This window comes from Nerophis ophidion, linkage group LG09 (genome assembly GCF_033978795.1).
Source record: "Nerophis ophidion isolate RoL-2023_Sa linkage group LG09, RoL_Noph_v1.0, whole genome shotgun sequence".
Taxonomy (NCBI): Eukaryota; Metazoa; Chordata; class Actinopteri; order Syngnathiformes; family Syngnathidae; genus Nerophis; species Nerophis ophidion.
Window position 1 is genome coordinate 12,632,789 of NC_084619.1, and position 24,421 is coordinate 12,657,209.

Genomic DNA, 24,421 nt, shown 5'->3' on the forward strand with positions numbered 1-24,421 from the left:
CCGAAAGCATTGTTCTTTATAGTCTCCATTATTAATTGAATAAATTGCAAAAGATTCAGCAACACAGTCGTCCAAAATACTGTGTAGTTATGCGATGAAAAGAGACGACTTTTGATCCTTGTGTGGTGCTGGGCTAAAATGTCCGCTATAACCAATAACGTCACACGCACGCGTCAACATAAGCGTCAACATAAGCGTCATCATTCCGCGACGTTTTCAACAGGACACTTCGCGGGAAATTTAAAATTGCAATTTAGTAAACTAAAAAGGCCGTATTGGCATGTGTTGCAATGTTAATATTTCATCATTGATATATAAACTATCAGACTGCGTGGTCGGTAGTAGTGGGTTTCAGTAGGCTTTTAAATTCAAGTGACTTGTTTTGTACCCGAAGGTAGATTTGTTTTGCAGTGTAAAATACAAGAGAGCAAGAGAGCACATGCATACAGTTGTGGTCAACAGTTTACATACACTTGTAAAGAACATAATGTCATGGCTGTCATTCCTGAAGTTTGGTTCTTTTATGAATTTATTATGGGTCTACTGAAAATGTGAGTGAATCTGCTGGGTCAAAAGTAAACATACAGCAATGTTAATATTAGGTTACATGTCCCTTGGCAAGTTTCACTGCAATAAGGCGCTTTTGGTAGCCATCCACAAGCTTAAGGTTTTAGAATGGCTTTCCCAAAGTCCTGACTTTTTTAATTGTATTTTATTTTTTTTTTTTTATTAAATCAACATAAAAATACACAAGATACACTTTCCATTAGTGCATCAACCCCCCAAAGAAAACCCCTCCATCCCCCATTCACACTCATCCACACCCACTCACACAAAAAAGGGTTGTTACTTTCTGCTACCAAAATTCTGGTTCCCACAACATATATAACACAGTCTGCAAGGTACACAGTCCCTGAAACACACATGATTGTGTGTGTCACCGGTCCACTAACATTATAATTTTTTACTATTTTTAATATAATTGTTTTATATGATTTTACTTTCTTTTTTATCCAAGAAAATGTTTTTTTTATTTTTTATTTTTTATCTCATTTTATCTCATTCAAAGTCCTGACTTAAATGTGTGGACAATGCTGAAGAAACAAGTCCATGTCAGAAAACCAAAAAAATGTTGTCAAGAGGAGTGGTCAAAAATTCATAATGAAAATCATCAATAAAACTATTATATAAAGGGGCGGCATGGCGTAGTGCAGGGGTGCCCACACTTTATCTGCAGGCGAGGTACTTTTCAATTGACCAACTCGAAGGGATCTACCTCATTTATATATATCATTTATATTTATTTATTTATGAAAGAGACATTTTTGTAAACAAGTTAAATGTGTTTAATGATAATACAAGCATGTGTAACACATATAGATGTCTTTCTTTCACGAAGACAAGAATATAAGTTGGTGTATTACCTGATTCTGATGACTTGCATTGATTGGAATCAGACAGTAATGATGATAACGCCCACATTTTCAAATGGAGGAGAAAAAAAGTTGTCCTTTCTGTACAATACCACATGAAAGTGGTTGGTTTTTGGCATCTAATTCATCCAGCTTCCATACACTTTACAAAAAAAACATTGGCGGCAAATTCCGTAGCTTGCTTGATTGACATTCACGGCACCCGAGGGTCTTGTGAGATGACGCTGGCTGCTGCCAGTTCATTATTATGAAAAAATGACAGAGAGGAAGGCGAGAAACACTTTTTATTTCAACAGACTTTCGCGCCGTCCCTTCCGTCAAAACTCTAAAAGCCGACTGCACATTTCCTATCTTCACAATAAAAGCCCTGCTTCATGCTGCCTGCGCTAACAAAATAAGAGTCTCGGAAAGCTGGCGTGCACAAGTGATGTGCACGCCAGCTTTCTGAGGGATCGCTTGTGCACGCCAGTTTTCCGAGACTCTGTATTTAGTTAGCGCAGGCAGCATGAAGCAGGGCTTTTATTGTGAAGATAGGAAATGTGCAGTCGGCCTTTAGAGTTTTGACGGAAGGTACGGCGCGAGAGTCTGTTGAAATAAAAAGTGTTTCTCGCCTTCCTCTCGGTCATATTTTAATAATAATGATCTTGCAGCAGCCAGCGTCATCTCACAAGACCCTCCGGTACCGTGAATGTCATTTAATACAGCAAAGTCCATTTGGCTGTCATTTGTTTTAATATGAGACACACTTGTGTCAAAGTAATGGTTTTCTTCCCATCCTTGAAATAAGAAATTGTTTCTTTAAAAAAGCAAATTTCGTACTTGAGAGTGTTGATGACACAGCTTTGCAACATTTGATATTCTAGTTTCAAGCATATTTTAGTCAATATAGGTCATCAAATCTCAGCAACAAGCTGTAATATCTTACTGAGATCATTTCGGACCAAAACCATTAAAACAAGTAAAACATCACTCTAACATAAAATCTGCTTAGTGAGAAGAATTATCTTATCAGAAAGAAAATAAGCAAATATCACCATTATTAGAGATATTTCCTCTTACTTAGATTTCGGTTTTTGCAGTGTACCCATTCACATTGATTGATTGATTGATACTTTTATTAGTAGATTGCACAGTACAGTACATATTCTGTACAATTGACCACTAAATGGTAACACCCGAATAAGTTTTTCAACTTGTTTAAGTCGGGGTCCACGTTAATCAATTCATGACAAGAAAAAAAAAGGGATTTCTGATTGTGAACAGAATGTGTCCCTAAATTTTGAAAAAGTCAAAGTTCGGAATTGTGCTGTTTACTGTGACGATACGTCATTCAATTTCTGTTTGTTGTGGGTAAGAGGGGAGGAGTATATTTACATCCAATTGTTTACCGCTTATTCCCTTTAGGGTCGCAGGGGGCGCTGGTGCCTATCTCAGCTACAATCGGGCGGAAGGCGGAGTGCACCCTGGACAAGTCGCCACCTCGTCGCCGTATGTGTAGAAATCTTTATTTATAATTGAATCACTTGTTTATTTTTCAACAAGTTTTTAGTTATTTTTATATATTTTTTCCAAATAGTTCAAAAAAGATGACTACAAATGAGCAATATTTAGCACTGTTATACAATTTAATAAATCAGAAACTGATGACATAGTGCTGTATTTTACTTCTTTATCTTTTTTTTTTTCAACCAAAAATGCTTTGCTCTGATTAGGGGGTACTTGCGTTAAAAAAATGTTCACAGGGGGTACATCTCTGAAAAAAGGTTGACAACCACTGCTCTAAAAGCCGTAGATGTTATTGTCACATATGCATGCAGAGTAGATGGCAGTATTTTCCTGTTTAAGAATGTCACAACAATGCTGTTTACGGCAGATGAACTGCTTTACGGTAGACGAAAACGTGACTGCTGTTGTTGTGTGTTGTTACCGGGCTGGGAGGACCTAACAATAAACCCACATAAGAAACCAAAAACTCGCCTTCGATCATTCTACAGTTATAACGTCGTTGGGCAGGCGGACGTGAAAACAGGCTGTCGACACGTCACTCGGGTCCGCATGGAGCTGAAGGGGGAGTGGCCTCCATCTCCGCCTGAATTTCGGGACAAAATTTGTCCCGGGAGGGGTTTCGGGAGAGGCGCTGAATTTCCGGAGTCTCCCGGAAAATCCGGGAGGGTTGGCAAGTATGTGAATGAGCAGGTATCGGACACCTCGTGTTATGGTATTGCAGAGGGCGTGACGGAAGACTGACACCAGGGGGAAGTAAAGTACAATAATGTATTATATATATATAGTCAATATATATATAATAATAATAATAAACAATACTAACAAATAAACTAAGGAAATGAAGTGTGACAAAACTCAAGAGTGTGTATGGTGTAAGACAATGTGTAGAATCGAACTGTAGTGTGTGTTACCAAAGTGCTGACGAGAGCGAAGGAACGAGGCAGTCCATGGGGCAGATAGGATCAGGGGCGAGAGAAAAGCGTCAGAGTCCAGGGGCGAGCGAGGAATCGAGGAACGAGGGAGGCGGTCAAAGGACAGAGGGAGATCCGGGGAAAAGTGAGACCCACAACTCACTTACTGGGTGACGGAGGGTAGGTACACCATGAACACTACTAAGTTCCCGTGCCTATCCTTGGGTCCACTGTTCCTTTATTTAGCTCGCCCTCATCAGTCACAGGTGCGCATATTGTCTGATTGTATGCAGGCTTGTAGCTGCGTGGGCATGCTGATCCCAGGGCGAGCATGGGTGTGTCTGAACGTGCTGTCAGTGGATCCTCCGGGTGGTCCCGCAGAGGAGGGAAACGCAGACTACGCGTGTGCCGCAACACCTTGTTCTTCTTAGACCCATCCTCTGGCCATGGACGAAGTGCTGGCTGTCCAGAGTCGGGATCTTGGGGTGGACTGCTCGCCTGTGCATCGGTTGGGGACATCTCTGAGCTGTTGATCCGTCTCCGCTCGGGATGGTCCCACCATGGACTAGACTCTCACTATTATGATAGATTCCTTATGGACTGGACTTTCACAATATTATGTTTGACCCACTCGACGTCCAATGCATCCAGTCCTCTCCAAGGTTTCTCATAGTCATTGACATTGACATCCCACTGAGTTGTGAGTTTTTCCTTGCCCTTATGTGGGCTCTGAACCAAGGATGTCATTGTGCCTTGTGCAGCCCTTTGAGACACTTGTGATTTAGGGCTATATTAATAAACATTGATTGATTGATTCTCGCTTATCCATGAGGACTGGACACTGGCCGAGAGTTAGTGGGCGGCCGAGGGTGGACTCGGCCATCTTGGTTGCTTTGTTGGGTCTGCTCCTGTCTCTGGCCATGCTTACCGCCACCCCAGCAGCGTAGAATGCCGCAGAGGCCACCACAGTGTATATGTTTCTTTATTTTTGGTTGTTTTTACTTTTGTATCTGTATGTAGAGATGTCTGGTTGCATCAGCTCTGTTCTTTTCTTTAATTTCCTTTATTGTTCTTTTTTGTTTGATGTTTCCCTCTTCCACACATCAATCAATAAATCAATCAATGTTTATTTATATAGCCCTAAATCACAAGTGCCTCAAAGGGCTGCACAAACCACAACGACATCCTCAGTAGGGCCCACATAAGGGCAAGGAAAACTCACACCCAGTGGGACGTCGACGATGATGAGTATGAGAAAACCTTGGAGAGGACCGCATATGTAACCTTGAGCTCAAAGACCTCAACGGCGGAGTGGGCGGATGATGGTTGCATAGAAGCTCCACAATGGTCGCAAAGGCGGTAGAAGGCTGCAGCAAAGATGGGCCCCCAATTGTCTTGGTCTTTATTCCACTGGACTCTGGCCTTCTGTTTGCCAAGAACAGTGTGGCGGCTGTCTGTGCACTAGTCTCCCCACTTTAAAAATAAATAAATAAATGGGTTGTACTTGTATAGCGCTTTTCTACCTTCAAGGTACTCAAAGCGCTTTGACACTACTTCCACATTTACCCATTCCCACACACATTCACACACTGATGGAGGGAGCTGCCATGCAAGGCGCCAACTAGCACCCATCAGGAGCAAGGGTGAAGTGTCTTGCTCAGGACACAACGGACGTGACGAATTTGGTACTAGGTGGGAATTGAACCAGGGACGCTCGGGTTGCGCACGGCCACTCTTCCCCTGCGCCACGCAGTCGTTCTCCTGAAGGCAATCCCACCAACAGGAGGAAAATCATACTCGTTTCGAGTGATCGCCGATGACACACATGCTTATGTGTTCTATGGCTATAAGTTTTTTTTTTTTTCATTGGCTTCAGTCTGGATCCCCTCTCCAGGAGCCCAGGCTTGGACTGATTTTTTTTCTCACCCCCCCTCCAGCGTTTACCTGTTTGGAAGTTGCTCCCTTCCGGGTTCTTTGGGCCACCAGTCACCGACATCACCACTCCTTTTCAGGGTCAACAATAATGTTTATTTTCCAATAAACGCCAGATCGTGCAAAGTCTTTATGTGTTTTCCAGCAATTGTCTTTCCTCAATCGAGCACATGAATGGTTTCCCTTAGAGTGGTCTGTCTTGCTCTCGCTCCCCTCGTGCTTCGCCAACCGCCATCAACAACTCCCCCTCTCCTTCCCGACTGCTGCCTTTAACAGAGCGACAGGTGATTAGACACTCTCAGCTGTGTCATCTACACACCTGTCGCTTATCTCCAGCCCGTTCTGCCACACCCCGATTCGCTGCAGGTCCACAGGCCACACCCACCACAACCTGTTTCTCACCTTTTTGTTGGCAGACCCGTCAGCAATCCGGTTCTGTCTCCCTGTAATGTGTGTCTGATCTTGATTGTTAAAGTATTTCGGATTCTGATATGGGCAAACAAATCGGAATTGACCTGCAGTGTGAATCAGCCTTAGCCGACAGTACTGGACTGACTGCCGATACCAAACTACACCGTCCAAGAGTCCCAGCGAGATGTTAGAATGAAATCTTCTCTTTTGTTCTCGTTTCAGCCGATATCTACCCAAAGGTGTATCACAGCTGTTTCTTCATCGTCACATACTTTGCACCTTTGTGCCTGATGGTTCTGGCCTACATCCAAATATGTCACAAGCTGTGGTGTCAGCAGGTGAGTAGTCCGCCTGCCGGCACAACCAGAGTCCGCTCAGAGCACCTGATTGTATGATTTATGCGTCTTTTGACAGATTCCTGGCAGCACATCAGTCATGCAGAGGAAGTGGAAGACAATTCAGTGCACCGCCTCCACCCCCGGGCCGGGGGAGGCCACGCGGGTCAAGACCAGCACGGTCTGTGCGGAGATCAAACAGATCCGAGCGCGCCGCAAGACAGCTCGCATGCTGATGGTGGTGCTCCTTGTCTTTGCTCTGTGCTACCTGCCCATCAGTGTGCTCAATGTCATGAAAAGGTATCAGCATTCATTATTTTTTTGTTTGGTTCCTAAATCTTGCATAATTCATTAGCAACAAAAGAGAGTCTGATTAATCAGACTAGCGAATTACAAAATCAGTACAGAGTTTCCGCCTTTTCTAAATTAAAGATTATTTTAATTAAAGATGATATGATCCTTGTCATTCGTTATTGATGCTTTTACTCAGCCTGGTATTGTGCCTGCAGAGTGTTCGGGACGTTCAAGAACACCGATGATAGACAGACGGTGTACGCTTGGTTCACGTTCTCACACTGGCTCATCTACGCCAACAGCGCGCTCAATCCCATCATCTACAATTTCCTCAGTGGTAAGTTTGTACACCAGCTGCACCAACAACACCAGCTCATTGCTGCGCTCTAACGGGCACTTCAAAGGCTGCATTCCCCAACATCGACGTTCATATCAAGCATCCATGAAGTGAATACACATTTATTTGTTATTGCATATTTGTCACGCTACAGAAGCGTACATATTTTACATGAGCTTCTTTGTAGGGTTGTTGCCTTTGATGCAGCTTTACTAGAACAATTCAAATTTACTGTTTATACTTGATATAATACATTAATTTATTACATTTTGGATAATATATTGTATTACTTTATGTTGTTTTATGTTGCAGCCTTGTGCATACTAATATAAAAAAAATATACTATTTGATATTTGTCATGTCTTGTGATCATGTTTTATCATTCTGTTACTTCAAGACTCCATTAGTTCCTGTTTTTTCACCCCCTTGCTTTTTCACCATGGCATACTTGCCAACCCTCCCGGATTTTCCAGGAGACTCTTGAAATTCATCACCTCTCCCGAAAACCTCCCGGGACAAATATTCTCCCGAAAATCTCCCGAAATTCAGGTGGAGCTGGAGGCCACACCCCCTCCAGCTCCATGAGGACCTGAGTGACGTGTCTGAGAGCATGTCCGGCCAATGACGTTATAACTGTAGAATGATCGAAGGCGAGTTCTTGGTTTCTTATGTGGGTTTATTGTTAGGCAGTTTCATTAAGTCCTCCCAGCTCAGTAACAACACACAACAACAGCAGTCACGTTTACGTCTACCACTCTACCGTAAGGCAGTTCGTCTGCCGTAAACAGCATGTGACACTCTTAAACAGGACAATACTGCCATCTACATGTACCACAACACCTCCAGGCAACTGCAACCCTTAATCCTCCTCCATTCACATCCCATCTCCCCGGATTGTAAATAACCTAATGTAAATAATCTAATGTATTTTTAATGTATATACTTGTTCTTATGCTATGTGAACTCACTATGTACTTTGCTCACTGTACATATCCTACTAAGTAAGACCTACACTGTTTCAATGTCCATTTCTCTGTTGATGCAATTGTTGATGACTGGAGTACTGATATCAACCAAAGCTCCTCATCCCACCCCCTGGATTGTAAATAATTCAATGTATAGACTATGATGATTAACTTTTGTGATGACTGTATTATGCTAATAGTATATATTTGTACCATGAATTGATTAACGTGGACCCCGACTTAAACAAGTTGAAAAACTTATTGCGGTGTTACCATTTAGTGGTCAATTGTACGGAATATGTACTGTACTGTGCAATCTACTAATAAAAGTTTGAATCATTCATATGTGACAATAACATCTACTTTAGAAAGTGCAATGCACAACTGCGCACACAACAGCTGTAAATATACTCCTCCCCTTTTAACCACGCCCCCAAACATGCCCCGACCCCACCCCCAACACATATCCACCCACCTCCCAGACCTTCCCCCTCCCAAAATCAGAGGTCTCAAGGTTGGCAAGTATGCACCATGGCGACCCATTAGTTTCACCTGTCTCACGTGTTGGACTCACGCACCTGTTTCAATCATGTCACTATTATCTAAGCCTGGTTTTTCAGTTGGTCGTTCTGGCGTCATCACCGTTTATGGCCACTCTTTCATGCCTGTTTCATGTCATAGTTCATGCTGCCCTGCTCACGTCACCGCAAGTAAGTTTTTGTTCATTAATGCCAGTTAGTGTCTTTCGTTTCTATGCCCATAGTTCTGCCTCTGTGTTAGTTTTTGTTTTCTTAACCTTCCTCTTGTGTTAGCTTTCTGTTACCATCTCTTATGTTAACGGGTCGGTTTTGACCCATGTTTTAAATCAGCTGTAAAATACACTAAAAACAATTATCTATCATCCAATTTGTTTCTCATCTCTTGGTTACCTTGTTAGGCTTCCTCATCCTTGAAAATATTGGTTTTAATATTTTTGGTTTGGGCCATTGGGCCTTTTTTTGTCAGTATACCCCTCGATTTCAATTTTTAAAAATGGTAAAACGAACCTCAAGAGAATCATATAAATAAAAAAAGGTTGTTGTGTTACCTAACTATTACTAAAGGGTATTAGAACACATCTCTTAAATAAATGTGTTTTGTTTATTTTTTCATTTTAAGAATTTTAACTATAGTAACATCTATGGTGTTACGGGTCAATTTCGACCCATATATATTTACTTCAAGAAAAGGCTAAAAAGTATTTTTTTCAGCAACAGAAATCCAACATCAAACACACAACCAATCAAGCAAATGAAACCAAGAGAAATAGATTACTAGTTCCAAAACTAATAAAAAAAACAAAATCAGAGTGGCAAAAAGTGACACTTTTAGTGTCCGTCTTTTGTTTGTTTTTGTACAGGATAACAAGGTAAAATGAGAATCCACTAAAGCTCACATGATTGGAAGAGGAGCTGGCTGCCAGTGTGTTCAGTTTTGGCTCTTATCATTGCTTCATCATCTTATTTTTATAACCGGGTCGAAACCGACCCTAACAACACCAAGGGCATCATTTCTACCAGAGCATTTTATAATTTAGTGAAAAAAATTAAAATGTTTTATTTTGTTGACAAAGAGGTTCCTGACAAAGTCAAAAAGCTTTGATGCAAAAAAATAAATGTATGTGGTGTTTTTATGCATTTAAAAACTAAAACGGGTCGGTGCCGACCCTAACACAAGACGAAGGTTAACCAAGTTTGTTCTCCACCTTGTGCGCGCCTTTTGTTTGCACTTTTTCATAGTAATAGATTAAACATGTCTTTACCTTCACGCCACGACCGGTCCAGTTCCTTTGCATTCCGGGAAAACAAACCTCACCATAGTCCTCGTTACGACAATATTATTGTACATACCATGTTAAAATTGTTGTTGCATATTTTCTATAATGTAAACAGACACCTTTTAACTGTTACTTTTTTTTTTAATGAATGTATTATTACATAGATTTATTTGTACTATTTTTTTATGTTATAACCATGCAAAAGTAATTCATTTTAATACTGCAAAAATATGTCTATAAACATGTGATATGTAAATGTTCTGGGAAATGTGCATATGACTTCAAACATAATGAAGAAATGTCAACTATATACAAGTCGCGGTCAAAAGTTGTAAAGAACATAATTTCATGGCTGTCTTGAGTTTCCAATCATTTCTACAAATATAGAGTGATTGGAGCACATACTTGTTGGTCAAAAAACATTCATGAAGTTTGGTTATTTTATGAATTTATTATGGGTCTACTGAAAATGCGAGCAAATATGCTGGGTCAAAAGTTTACATACAGCAATGTTAATATTTGGTTACATGTCCCTTGGCAAGTTTCACTGCAATAAAGCGCTTTTGGTAGCCATCCACAAGCTTCTGGTTAAATTTTTCAACTATCTTCTTGACAAAATTGGTGCAGTTCAGCTAAATTTGTTGGTTTTCTGACATCGACTTGTTTCTTCAGCATTGTCCACAGTTTTAATCAGGACTTTGGAAAGACCATTCTAAAACCTTAATTGTAGCCTGATTTAGCCTTTCCTTTACTACTTTTGACATGTGTTTGGGGTCGTTGTCCTGTTGGAACACCTAACTGCGCCCAAGACCCAACCTCTGATGACTTTAGGTTGTCCTGAAGAATTTGGAGGTAATCCTCCTTCTTCATTTTCCCACATACTCTCTGTAAAGCACCAGTTCCATTAGCAACAAAACAAGCCCAGAACATAATACTTCCACCACCTTGCTTGATGGTAGGGATGGTGTTCCTGGGATTAAAGGCCTCACCTTTTCTCCTCCAAACATATTACTGGGTATTGTGGCCAAAAAGTAAAATGTTTGTTTCATCTGACATCACATGGACAAAGACAAGACCTTCTGGAGGAAAGTTCTGTGGTCAGATGAAACAAAAAATGTGCCTTTTGGCCACAATATTCATCAATATGTTTGGAGGAGGGCTTCACGGTGGCAGAGTGGTTAGTGCGTCTGCTTCACAATTCGAAGGTCCTGCAGTCCTGGGTTCAAATCCAGGCTCGGGATCTTTCTGTGTGGAGTTTGCATGTCCTCCCGGTGAATGCGTGGGTTCCCTTCGGGAAACTCCGGCTTCCTCCCACTTCCAAAAACATGCACCTGGGGATAGGTTGATTGGCAACACCAAATTGGCCCTAGTGTGTAGAATGTGAGTGTGAATGAGGTTGCGACTTGTCCAGGGTGTACGCCGCCATCCGCCCGATTGTAGCTGAGATAGGCACCAGCGCCCCCCGCGACCCCAAAAGGGAAGAAGCAGTAGAAAATGGATGGATGGATGAATGTTTGGAGGAGAAAAGGAGAGGGCTTTAATCCCAGGAACACCAAACCTACCGTCAAGCAAGGTGGTGGTAGTATTATCCTATGGGCCTGTTTTCCAAAATTCCTGACGATGCTGAAGAAACAAGTCCATGTCAGAAAACCAACACATTTAGCTGAACTGCACCAATTTTGTCAAGAGGTGTGGTCAAAAATTCAGCTTATGGATGGCTACCAAAAGCGCCTTATTGCAGTGAAACTTACCAAAGGACATGTAACCAAGTATTAACATTGCTGTATGTATACTTTTGACAAAGCAGATTTTCTCACATTTTCAGTAGCCCCATAATAAATCCATAAAAGAACCAAACTTCATGAATGTTTTTTGTGACCAACAAGCATGTGCTTCAATCGCTCTATCACAAAAAATAAGAGTTGTAGAAATGATTGGAAACTCAAGACAGACATGACATTATGTTCTTTACAAGTCTATGCAAACTTTTACGATTCAATGCAAAGACCAAAGGAGCTGGTCATTGACTTTGGGAGGTCGAGTACAAGGTTACAATCTATTGTGATCGAGGGAGTCCAGGTACAGACCGTGGACTCATTCATATACCTCGGGGTGTGGGTGGACAACAACCTGGACTGGACTATTAAAACTTACCACTTGTAGAGGAAAGGACAGAGCAGGCTGTACTTCTTGAGGAGGCTGCGCTCCTTCAACATTTGTGAGAAACTCTTGTGGATGTACTACCAGTCTGTGGTTGCCAGGCTTCTGTTCTACATGCTAATGGGCTGGGGGTGCAGTACGCTCCAGACTGGAGAAACTTATCAGGCGGGCCAGCTCTAAGTGTGGAATAAAACTGGACTCACTGGTGACGGTGGCAGAGAAGAGGTCTGTGGAAAAACTAGTGAGCATCCTGGAGGATGCCAGTCAGCCTCTGCATACCGTTATCAGTAGCCAGAGGAGCCTGTTCAGTACTAGACTGTTTCAAGTTCAGGACTAATAGACACAAAAACTCCTTTGTCCCACACGCCATCAGACTGTACAAGTCCTCTCTGGTGAGGTAAGGGGGGGTACTGGGATGACAGGGGATGCAAAACAATAACATGGTCACTACTGCCTGGTTTCTCTTGTTATATTCTTATTTTACTGTTATAATTTTTATTCTCACTGTTGCTTTTTATTGTACTGTTATTGTAATATGTTTTCTATTTTGTTTCCATTTATACCCCCATTATTTAATTTTTACTTTTAAAATTCGATATCAATTATGTACACTGCTGCTGGAATTGTAATTTTCCTGACGGAACTCTCTTGAAGGAATCAACTAAGTACTATCTATCTATCTATCTATCTGTCTATCTATCTATCTATCTATCTATCTATCTATCTATCTATCTATCTATCTATCTATCTATCTACCAGTGGCTGCGTCTTCCGCGGGGGCTCATCTCTCCTCTGGTCGCTCTCGTCCCCTTTGTCGTCGTCTGTTGCAGTTTCTCCTCCGTCTTCTGCCACGATTGTTCCTCCTTCTCCCCTTTTATGCTGCAGCAGAAGATGCAGGGATTAAGAGCAGATGTGTGAACTACGCACCTGACTCGGATTGCCGCAGCATCGCTCTAAGCGTGCTCTTCAGGACACTCCGCCCCCTGGCCGCCATCTTGAGCAGGACCGCTGTTCGTCCTACCCTGCTGTCGGCTCCGTCCCTCCACTCTATCTATCTATCTATCTATCTATCTATCTATCTATCTATCTATCTATCTATCTATCTATCTATCTATCTATCTATCTATCTATCTATGACAAGTGTCCAGCCGTCATCGTGTGGGTTGCAGGGGCCATCGATGCAAGACACAACGTAGCAGGCTTGACACTCGTTTATTCTTTCAACAAACTGTGTTGACTCCCAGTCGGTCGCGCCAATTTCTAGCACAACCTCTTTTCCTGCTCGTCTCGGCGGGCCTTTCGATGGCCGGTTGCTGCGTCTTCCGCGGGGGCTCATCTCTCCTCTGGTCGTCGTCTGTTGCAGTTTCTCCTCCGTCTTCTGCCACGATTGTTCCTCCTTCTCCCCTTTTATGCTGCAGGAGAAGATGCAGGGATTGAGAGCAGGTGTATGAACTACGCACCTGACTCGGATTGCCGCACCGTCGCTCCAAGCGTGCTCTGCAGCACACTCCGTCCCCTGGCCGCCATCTTGAGCAGGACTGCTGTTCGTCCTACCCTGCTGTCGGCTCCGTCTCTCCACACTATCTATCTATCTATCTATCTATCTATCTATCTATCTATCTATCTATCTATCTATCTATCTATCTATCTGTGACAAGTCTCCAGCCGTCATCGTGTGGGTTGCAGGGACCATCGATGCAAGACACATTGTAGCAAATATGACACTCGTTTATTCTTTCAACAAACAGTGTTGACTCCCAGTCGGTCGCGCCAATTTCTAGCACAACCTCTTTTCCTGCTCGTCTCGGCGGGCCTTTCGGTGGCCAGTGGCTGCGTCTTCCGCGGGGGCTCATCTCTCCTCTGGTCGTCGTCTGTTGCAGTTTCTCCTCCGTCTTCTGCCACGATTGTTCCTCCTTCTCCCCTTTTATGCTGCAGAAGATGCAGGGATTGAGAGCAGATGTGTGAACTACGCACCTGACTCGGATTGCCGCAGCATCGCTCTAAGCGTGCTCTGCAGCACACTCCGCCCCCTGGCCGCCATCTTGAGCAGGACCGCTGTTTGTCCTACCCTGCTGTCGGCTCTGTCTCTCCACTCTATCTATCTATCTATCTATCTATCTATCTATCTCTCTATCTATCTATCTATCTATCTATCTATCTATCTATCTATCTATCTATCTATCTATCTATCTATCTATCTATCTATCTATCTATCTATCTATCTATCTATCTATCTATCTATCTATCTATCTATCTATCTATCTATCTATCTATCTATCTATCTATCTATCTATCTATCCATCCATCTATCTATCTATCTATCTGTGACAAGTCTCCAGCCGTCATCGTGTGGGTTGCAGGGACCATCGATGCAAGACACATTGTAGCAAGTATGACACTCGTTTATTCTTTCAACAGTGTTGACTCCCAGTCGGTCGCGCCAATTTCTAGCACAACCTCTTTTCCTGCTCGTCTCGGCGGGCCTTTCGGTGGCCGGTGGCTGCGTCTCTGGCGGGGGCTCATCTCTCCTCTGGTCGTCGTCTGTTGCAGTTTCTCCTCCGTCTTCTGCCATGATTGTTCCTCCTTCTCCCCTTTTATGCTGCAGAAGAAGATGCAGGGAATTGAGAGCAGGTGTGTGAACTACGCACCTGACTCGGATTGCCGCAGCGTCGCTCCAAGCGTGCTCCGCCGCCCCCTGGCCACCACCTTGAGTAGGACCGCTGTTCGTCCTACCCTGCTGTCGGCTCCGTCCCTCCACACTATCTATCTATCTATCTATCTATCTATCTATCTATCTATCTATCTATCTATCTATCTATCTATCTATCTATCTATCTATCTATCTATCTATCTATCTATCTATCTATCTTTTCATGATTATCTACATTGTAGATTGTTCCTGAAGGCATCACAACTATGAATGCACAAATGTTGAGTTTTGCACTTAACAAAAAAAAAGTGAAAAAAATTACAACATGTTTCATATTGTTGTTTCTTCAAAATAGCCACCCTTTGCTCTGATTACTGCTTTGCACACTTGGCATTCTCTCGACGGGCTTCAACCACACCCGTGAAGTGAAAACCACTTTTCTTTTTCACTTTTGTTTTAGGCAAGTTTCGTGAGGAGTTCAAGGCCGCCTTTTCTTGTCACTGTTCCGGACAAGACCAAGACAGACCCAAGAGGACGAGAGCTCGGATGAGCACAGACAGCCGGAAGTCGCTGTCGACCCAAGTGAACCACATGGACAACGTGTCACGCATATCGGACCAGGTTGTGTAGCGTCAGCACGGCGGATTCTTCACGTTTCCAACAAGCACTTGAATGCATCTTCCCTGTTCAAACTGGCTCTTACTTTGGATAAAGGGGGGGAAAAAAGGCCTCGGTGATGAGTCTCTGGCTGTGGTCTCTATGACGAAGTCACTCTTAGAAAGACGTCTGTCAGGGTCAGTGGTCTTCTATTCGCGTTTACAGTCTCCACATTTCTTTAACCCATTTTCTCACAATATATCTTCTCAAAGTACAAGAAATACAACTTGGATAGACCTTAGAGTAGTCAGTGTGTAACTTGTTAAACGGTAAAGAGTTACTGTACTGGGGCGGTATAGCTCGGTTGGTAGGAAGGCCGTGCCAGCAACTTGAGGGTTCTAGGTTTGATACCCGCTTCCGCCATACTTGTCACTGCAGTTGTGTCCTTGGGCAAGACCCTTAACCCACCTGCTCCCAGTGTCACCCACACTGGTTTAAATGTAACTTACCGTATTTTTCGGACTATAAGTCGCAGGTTTTTTCATAGTTTGCGACTTATACTCAGGAACGACTTATGTGTGAAAATATTACCACATTACCATGAAATATCAAATAATATTATTTAGCTCATTCACGTAAGAGTCTAGACCAAGGGTGTCGAACTCAAATACAGAGTGGGCCCAAAATTTAAAACTGAACAAAGCCGCGGGCCAAGGTTGAACAAATTAACCTTTTAATAGGGACCCAAACAAGTTTTGCATTGAATATTGAACAAGCAAGGCTTTTATAACTTTATAGTGACATATAAAATCGAGTTTCAAATAATAATAATAATAATTTAAAAATATCTATGGCATATCCAATAAAATTTAAATACAAATGTAATGCCTCTTTTCTATTTGCAGCCTTCTGAGGTAAATATCAACATATATTGTGGCGTCCTAAAAGAGTTAGTGCTGCAAGGGGTTCTGGGTATTTGTTCTGGGGCGGTATAGCTCGGTTGGCCAGCAACTTGAGGGTTGCAGGTTCGATCCCCGCTTCCGCCATCCTACTTACTGCCGTTGAGTCCTTGGGCAAGACACTTTGCCCACCTGCTCCCAGTGCCACCCACACAGGTTTAAATGGAACTTAGATATTGGGTTTCACTATGTAAAGCGCTTTGAGTCACTACAGAAAAAGCGCTATATAAATATAGTTCACTTCACTTCACTGTTGTGTTTATGTTATGTTACAGTGCAGATGTTCTCCCGAAATGTGTTTGTCATTCTTGTTTGGTGTGAGTTCACAGTGTGGTGCATATTTGTAATAGTGTTAAAGTTGTTTATACGGCCACCCTCAGTGTGACCTGTATGGCTGTTGACCAAGTATGCATTGCATTCACTTATGTGCGTGTAATAGCCGCATATATTATGCGAGTGGGCCTGCACGCTGTTTGTATGGAGGAAATGCGGACGTGATGACGGTTATAGAGAATGCTAAAAGCAGTGCCTTTAAGGAACGCCCTCAATATTGTTGTCCGGGTGAAAATCGGGAGAATGCTTGCCCCGGGAGATTTTCGGGAGGGGCACTGAACTTCGGGAGGATTGGCAAGTGTGTAATAACGGCGGGCCAGCTGTAATGTTAATTTGATATTGCCTCAAGGGCCAAATTAAATTACACGGCGGGCCATATTTGGCCCGCGGGCCGGAGTTTGACACGCATGGTTGGTAGAGAGGCTGTATACGATATCATGAGATTTAGCAATTAGGAGTGACAGATTGTTTGGTAAACGTATAGCATGTTCTATATGTTATAGTTATTTGAATGACTCTTACCATAATATGTTACGTTAACATACCAGGCACCTTCTCATTTGGTTATTTATGCCTCATATAACGTACACTTATTCAGCCTGTTGTTCACTATTATTTATTTATTTTAAATTGCCTTTCAAATGTCTTTTCTTTGTGTAAGGTTTTATCAAATAAATTTCCCCCCCAAAAAACCAATACATTTCCCCCCAAAATTCGACATATATGTTTTTTTCCTTCTTTATTATGCATTTTCGGCAGGTGCGACTTATACTCCGAAAAATACGGTAGATATTGGGTTTCACTATGTAAAAGCGCTTTGAGTCACTAGAGAAAGGCGCTATATAAATATAATTCACTTCACTTGTGCTTCAAAATGTCACAGTGCATGTCGGATTGTGTGTCTTTAACCAGTGAACCGCAGTTCTCTCGCGACAGCAGCACTCGTTCAGCACCAGACTTTGGAGAGTTGGCAGAGAGTTGGTTGGCGGCCCTCTTGGTTGCTTTGTTGGGTCTGCTCCTGTCTCTGGCCGTGCTCCTTCCACCCCAGCGGACGATGGCGTGGAACACCGCAGAGGTCACCACAGTGTATATGTTGCTTTTTGTTTGTATTCATAGCTGTATGTAGAAGTGGCTGGTTGTATCCGCTGCTTTAATGTCTTTGATGTCCTTTGTCTTCTTTGATGTTTGATGTTTCACTCTTACACACATGTGAGAGGGATGTGTACTATGGTTATGAGTTGTCATTTTTTTTTTTTTTTCCTTTGGCCTCAGTCTGGACCCCCTCTCCAGGTTTCATGCTTGAACCGATTTTTTTGTTTGATTTGATTTTATTTCAATCTTCTATTTTTTTCTCCCATTCCCCCCCACTTGTTTACCTGTATCTTATCTTTTTTGTAAGGGCCGCTGGAAGCCGGCAGACCCGTCAGCGATCCCGTTTTGTCTCCCTCTAATGTTTGTCTGATCTTGAATGGGATTGTGCTGAAAATTTAAATTTTCCTGAAGGAATAAATAACGTACTATCTAATCTAATCTAATCTAATGGCGCTACCACGAGCCAGTAGGCAAGGCAGTGTCCCTCTCCTCTCGTGTTGCCCGTTATTTAGACAATAATGATGTGTACAAATGTATAAATCAATGCAAGCTGCACACTGACTACTCTAGGACCATGTTTACGTTCCACAGTGTTTTCCCTCAAGAACATATCATAAAATGTTTGCTTAAATGTGAGTAGTGAACCCATTTCTGTGATGTAGTTGCATTTCAATTCATTATACAGCATTAACTCAGCTCAGGAATCACATGGCCCCGCCTCCCTTTTGCGGGTGGGGGGGCTAAAGGACATTGTTAGCACTCATTAGCCATAGCATCTACCTCAACACAGTACAGATTGTATTCCATTTAAAATCAGAAATACCAACGTGGAGTCAATCAAATTCGAGATCTGACATTAGCTACTTCAATATATGCTTTTTGTTTTCAAATGTATAGATTGTGCTGTCATGCGGAGCATTTGGGAGTTAGTTTCGCAGTAATCTTACAAATAACAAAATTAACCAAATGGCAAATAGTTATGATTGTATGTTTGTTTATCATTTATCTTTTTCATTTTTCACCATGTTGATCTGAATAATGAAGGTTATATTTAACATATACATTTTTAAAATGATGGGCTCTGAAGATTTGGCACACACACCGAACGAGTTTGAGCTTGTCTTCCTGTCACTCAAACACAGACCGGTGACCTGCAGAAATGCAGCCACACTTAAAAAAGAGGAGTCGTATTATATTCATGGTGGGCTTTTATTTGAGATGGTATTCTGGTTGCTTATATTAGGGCTGTTAAAGTTAATGTGTTCATTTGGGATTATTTGCGAAAAGTAATTTTCCATTTATTACAAAATGTATTTTGAAAGCACATAAGTGCCGTTTGAGTTATGTTTATGGATGTGTGTATGATCTATTGATGTACCTTATTTGCAATGTTACTGCAGAGTTTTTGAAAATGTGCCCTCAATATCTTACTGTTACCAATTTTATTTGAATTATACAAGCAAGTGATATGATTAGTTAAAATTCACAAATGTGACTTCAAAATGTATCGTTTTACTGCACTAATTAACTGTGTATAATCACGATTAATTAAATTAAATGAATTCAAGTTTAAATTCTGATTCAAAGACGTATCATTTTACAGTGCTCATGAGCTGATTTATTACAATTAAAATAATTCATAAATGTGATTTCTACAGCACCAATGATTAATCAAAATTCAAAATTGGTATTTCTGATTTTAAATATGTATCATTTTAAAGCGCTAGTTAACTGTGACTTATCACGATTAGTCAGATGTTTGATTAGAAAAAATATATAATTTTGAATTGTTAATAAAATGTGATTAATCACAATTAAAACATATAATTTTTGATTAAAAAAATAATATTTTAATCTGCTGTTTAACTGTTACTATTCTCAATTAGTTAAAATTCAAAAGTGAGATTTCTGATTTAAAAACTAATTGTTTTGGACCACTAATGAACCGTGATTAATTACAATCAATCATTTTAAAGTGTGATTTCTAATTTAAAAATAAAAAGGTTTAAAGTGCTCATTTACAGTGATTAATCACAACTGATCCAAATTTCCTAATATGATAAAAATCATGATTATTCCAAATGTAAAAAGTGTGATTTCTTATTTAAGAAATAAATTGTTTTCTGCAAATAATGACCTGATTCATCACGATTGATCAACATTTAAAAGTGGGGTTTCTAATATAAATATCAATCGTTTTACAGCGCTTATGAACTGTGATTAATTACAATCAATCAAAATTCAAAAGTGTTAGTTCTGATTTTAAAATTATATAATTTTGCAGCGCTAGTTAACTATGACTCATCACAATTAGACATTTGATGTCAGATTTGAAAATATATAATTTTGAAGTCCTAATGAACTGTGATTAATCACATTTTAAAAGGTATGATTTTTTATTTAAAAAACAATATTTTATCTGTTATTTAACAGTTAATATTCTCAATTAGTTAAAATTCAAGTGTGATTGCTGATTTAGAAAGCAATTTTTTTACAGCATCAGTATACTGTGATTAATAACAATCAATGAAATGTCAATAGTGTGATTTCTGATTTGAAAACTAATCATGTTAAAGCATTAATTTACTCTGAATAATCACAAATAATCTACATGTAAAAAAGTGGGATTCATCAAAATCATTACACATTTTAAAGTGTGATTTTTCCTTTAAAAATGCATCGTTTTTACAGCATTATTTAATTGATTCATCACAATGATTTTGGATTAAAAATAGGTAATTTTGAAGTGCTAATGAACTTGGATTAATCACCAATAATAAAAGTTTAAAAATATGATATTTGATTTTAAAAAATATATTTTAATGTGTTATTTAACTGCTACTATTCTCAATTAGTTGAAATTCTAGTGTGATTTCTGATTTAAAAAGTAATTGTTTTTCAGCAATAATGAACTGTAATTAATAACAATCAAATTTCAAAAAGTGAGATGTCTGATTTCAAAATGAATACTTTGAAAGCACTAGTGAACTGTGATTAATCACAGTTAATCCACATTTAAAAAGTGGGATTAATTTTATAAAAGACATGATTGTTACAAATGTAAAAGTGTGATTTCTGATTTAAAAATGTATCGGTTTTACAGCGTTACTGAACTGATTTATCACAATGATTATGGATTTTAAAAATATATGTGATTAATAACAATCCATCAAAATTTAAAGGTGTGATTTCTAATTTAAAAATAAATCATTTTAAGGCGCTAATTAACAGTGATTAATCACAATTTATCGAAACGTAAAAAATGGGATTAATGTGATAAAAATCATGACTATTACACATTTCAAAGCGTGATTTCTGATTTAAAAATTCATCGTTTTTTTTACAGAAAATAATGAACTGATTCATCACAATTAATTAATTACATTTAAAAGTGTGGTTTCTAAAATATCAATCATTTTACAGCACTAATGAACTGTGATTTATCACAATTAATCAAGATCTATTAGTGTGATTTCTGATATAAAAAAAATATTGTTTTACAGCACTAATGAACTGTGATTAATAAAAATCAATCAAGATTTAAAAGTTTGATTTCTAATTTAAAATATTTCATTTTAAAGCGCTTATTAACAGTGCTTAATCACAACTGATCCCAAAAAAAGGGATTAGTCTGAATTAAAAATGTATAATTTTTACAGCATTATTGAACTGATTCATCACAAAGATCTTAGATTTAAAAACATATAAGCACAAATGAACTGTGATTAATCACCATTAATTACAATTAAAGAGTACAATTTCTTTTCATCTTAAAAATAATATTTTGTATGTGTTATTTAACTGTTGCTATAATGAATTACTTGAAATTCAAGTGTGATTTCTGATTTTTAAAAATATTATCTTACAGCACTAATTAACTGTGATTAAAAACAATCAAACAAAATGTAAAATTGTGATTTTTAATTTAAAAAAATATAATTAATCATTGTCATAGTTAATGCAAATTTACAAAGTGGGATTAATCTGATAAAAATCGGGATTATTCTAAATTTAAATGTGATTTCTGATTTAAAAATGTATTGTTTTTACAGCAAATTATGAACTGATTCATCACAATTAATCAAAACATTTGATTTCTGATTTTAAAAATGAATCCTTTTACAGAGCTAATTAACTGAGTTCAATTACAATTAATCAAAATTTTAAAAGTAGTAATATCCTGATTTTTAAAAAATAAGCATTTGACACTACTAATTCAAATATTATTATAGGGTTTAGGGGAATTTTTTCTTTTTTTTTTTTTGCAATCTGCTACTCGCTCTACAGAAGGGAGACAAAAAGTCACGACTACAACAAGCTCGCGTTCTCTTTGTTGCCCGTTGGCTTGTTTTGTGTCTGTTGTCCACGACGGCGGGAAAAGAAACGTCTTAAGTGGTGAACGTGTTCCTTTCTGACTCGTACTAAGCTAGCTCCTGCTGTTGTCTTGATATTTACCGCGTCCGCTGCCTTGTTTTGCCACGTCTGTGACTTTATTTCAAACGGTATCTAATGACTGTAATATGGAGTGTTATGAAACATGTCACCCCTCTTCCATCCATCCCTGACAGCACATCCATCAGGCCTGTGAATGGCGGGGTTTTTTTCAAGAAAAATATTTTTTTCTACCACGGTCGACTGCTGCTCTTCTTGCTTGCCGAAAAACGTTTTAGGCCTCTCAACGGAAAAACTCAAACCGTCAAAAAACTTGTTTTTTTTCCTATCGGGAAAAGACGCCAGCTTTTTGAAAGGGCGCCACTTATGCCGCACTGAAAGAGGCAAATTGTACGCTGGGAAAAGTTTTCTTTAAAAAAACATCAAACGTGTCCCATTTGGCTGCTAGATATTGAAATATCCATGCACGTTTTCCTCCACATCAAGCAGCTTTTAAAAACATTTGTTTACATTTTTTTTTAAAGTCAAGTTGTCATTGTTTAGTAAATATGTTCAAAATGCGTGCATACTTTGGTGAATGTGGGATTAATTTATGGACTTTGCAGCACAATGGTTATTTGTTTGAACTTGTCAAGTTGTCTTAATAAAAGCATCCATGTGATTTGATTGATTGATTGATCAACCAAAAAGGTTCCCGACCCCTGGTGTAGTGGGTAGAGCGGCCGTGCCGGAAACCTGAGGGTTGCAGGTTCGCTCCCCACCTATTGACATCCAAATCGCTGCCGTTGTGTCCTTGGGCAGGACACTTCACCCTTGCCTCCGGTGCCGCTCACACTGATAGTGGTCGAAGGGCAGTAGGCGCAAACCGGCAGCCACGCTTCCATCAGTCTACCCCAAGGCAGCTGTGGCTACAGATGTAGCTTACCACCACCAGGTGTGAATGAATGATGGGTTCCCACTTTTCTGTGAGCGCTTTGAGTATGTAGTAATAGAAAAGCGCGATATAAATCGAATCCATTATTATTATTATTATTATTACCATGTAATCAGGACAAAATAGGTTCCTCAGAGGTCGGCAGGTTAAAGGGCCAGGGCACACTGAGCAAGGCAAGAGTCCAACACAAGAAATCCTTTTACCCCAGGGGGACTTGGAAATAGACACATGAGAGGTTAGGGAATTTAGGACAAAGTAGGGAAAACGTACCGGGACTGGTGAAGCAGGTGCAAGCACGAGACGAGTTCGGGATACACTAACCAGCGAGGCCAAGCTGTCAGTGACGAGCCTAAATACTGCTGGGTTAAATGAGAGCAGGTGTGCCACAAGGTCCGCCCCTTGCCGAGGATGAAACACTGATAACACAGGTGCAGAAAAGGAGAAGGCAGGATAAAACTAAAACACAACAGTTAGATTTCAGTTCATTTCCAATATGGTTGGAAATTGATATTATTGGGAATAATAGTTGATTATAAAATATCATAAACTATGTTGGAAACCAGTCAAGGCGTTGAGGGAATCCGGCTGCAGGATTACGTCTGCTTTTTGCAGATGATGTGGTCCTGATGGCTTCATCTGGCCAGGATCTTCAGCTCTCATTGGATCGGCTCGCAGCCGAGTGTGAAGCGACCGGAATGAGAATCGGCACCTTCAAGTACGAGTCCATGGTTCTTGCCCGGAAAAGGGTGGAGTCCTTTTCCAGGTTAGGGTGGAGACCCTGCCCCAAGTGGAGGAGATCAAGTACCTCAGAGTCTTGTTCACAAGTGTGGGAAGAGTGGATTGTCAGATCGACAGGTGGATCGGTGCGGCGTCTTCAGTAATGCGGACGTTGTATCGATCCGTTGTGGTGAAGAAGGAGCTGAGCCGGAAGGCAAAGCTCTCAATTTACCGGTCGATCTGCGTTCCCATCCTCACCTATGGTCATGAGCTTTGGGTCATGACCGAAAGGACAAGATCATGGGTACAAGCGGCCGAAATGAGGTTCGTCCACCGGGTGGCGGGGCTCTCCCTTAGAGATAGGGTGAGAAGCTCTGCCATCCGGGAGGAACTCAAAGTAAAGCCGCTGCTCCTCCACATCGAGAGGAGTCAGATGAGGTGGTTCGGGCATCTGGTCAGGATGCCACCCGAAGGCCTCCCGAGGGAGGTGTTTAGGGCACGCCCAACCGGTAGGAGGCCACGGGGAAGACCCAGGACACGTTGGGAAGACTATGTGTCCCGGCTGGCCTGGGAATGCCTCGGGATCCCCCGGGAAGAGCTAGACGAAGTGGCTGGGGAGAGGGAAGTCTGGACTTCCCTGCTTAGAT

At 40.7% G+C, this 24,421-nt stretch overlaps 1 protein-coding gene across 1 annotated transcript in view; it reads left to right on the forward strand.

Annotated features, from left to right (window-relative positions):
- Positions 1-18,367, forward strand: part of hcrtr2 (hypocretin (orexin) receptor 2) — an 86,343-nt gene extending 67,976 nt beyond the window's left edge. Inside the window, exons 4-7 of the mRNA XM_061910336.1 lie at positions 6,416-6,531; positions 6,608-6,828; positions 7,038-7,159; positions 15,211-18,367. Coding sequence (XP_061766320.1) covers positions 6,416-6,531; positions 6,608-6,828; positions 7,038-7,159; positions 15,211-15,380 — 629 coding nt within the window. The 3' untranslated portion in view covers positions 15,381-18,367. The remainder of the gene's footprint in view (positions 1-6,415; positions 6,532-6,607; positions 6,829-7,037; positions 7,160-15,210) is intronic.
- The last annotated feature ends 6,054 nt before the right edge of the window (positions 18,368-24,421 follow it).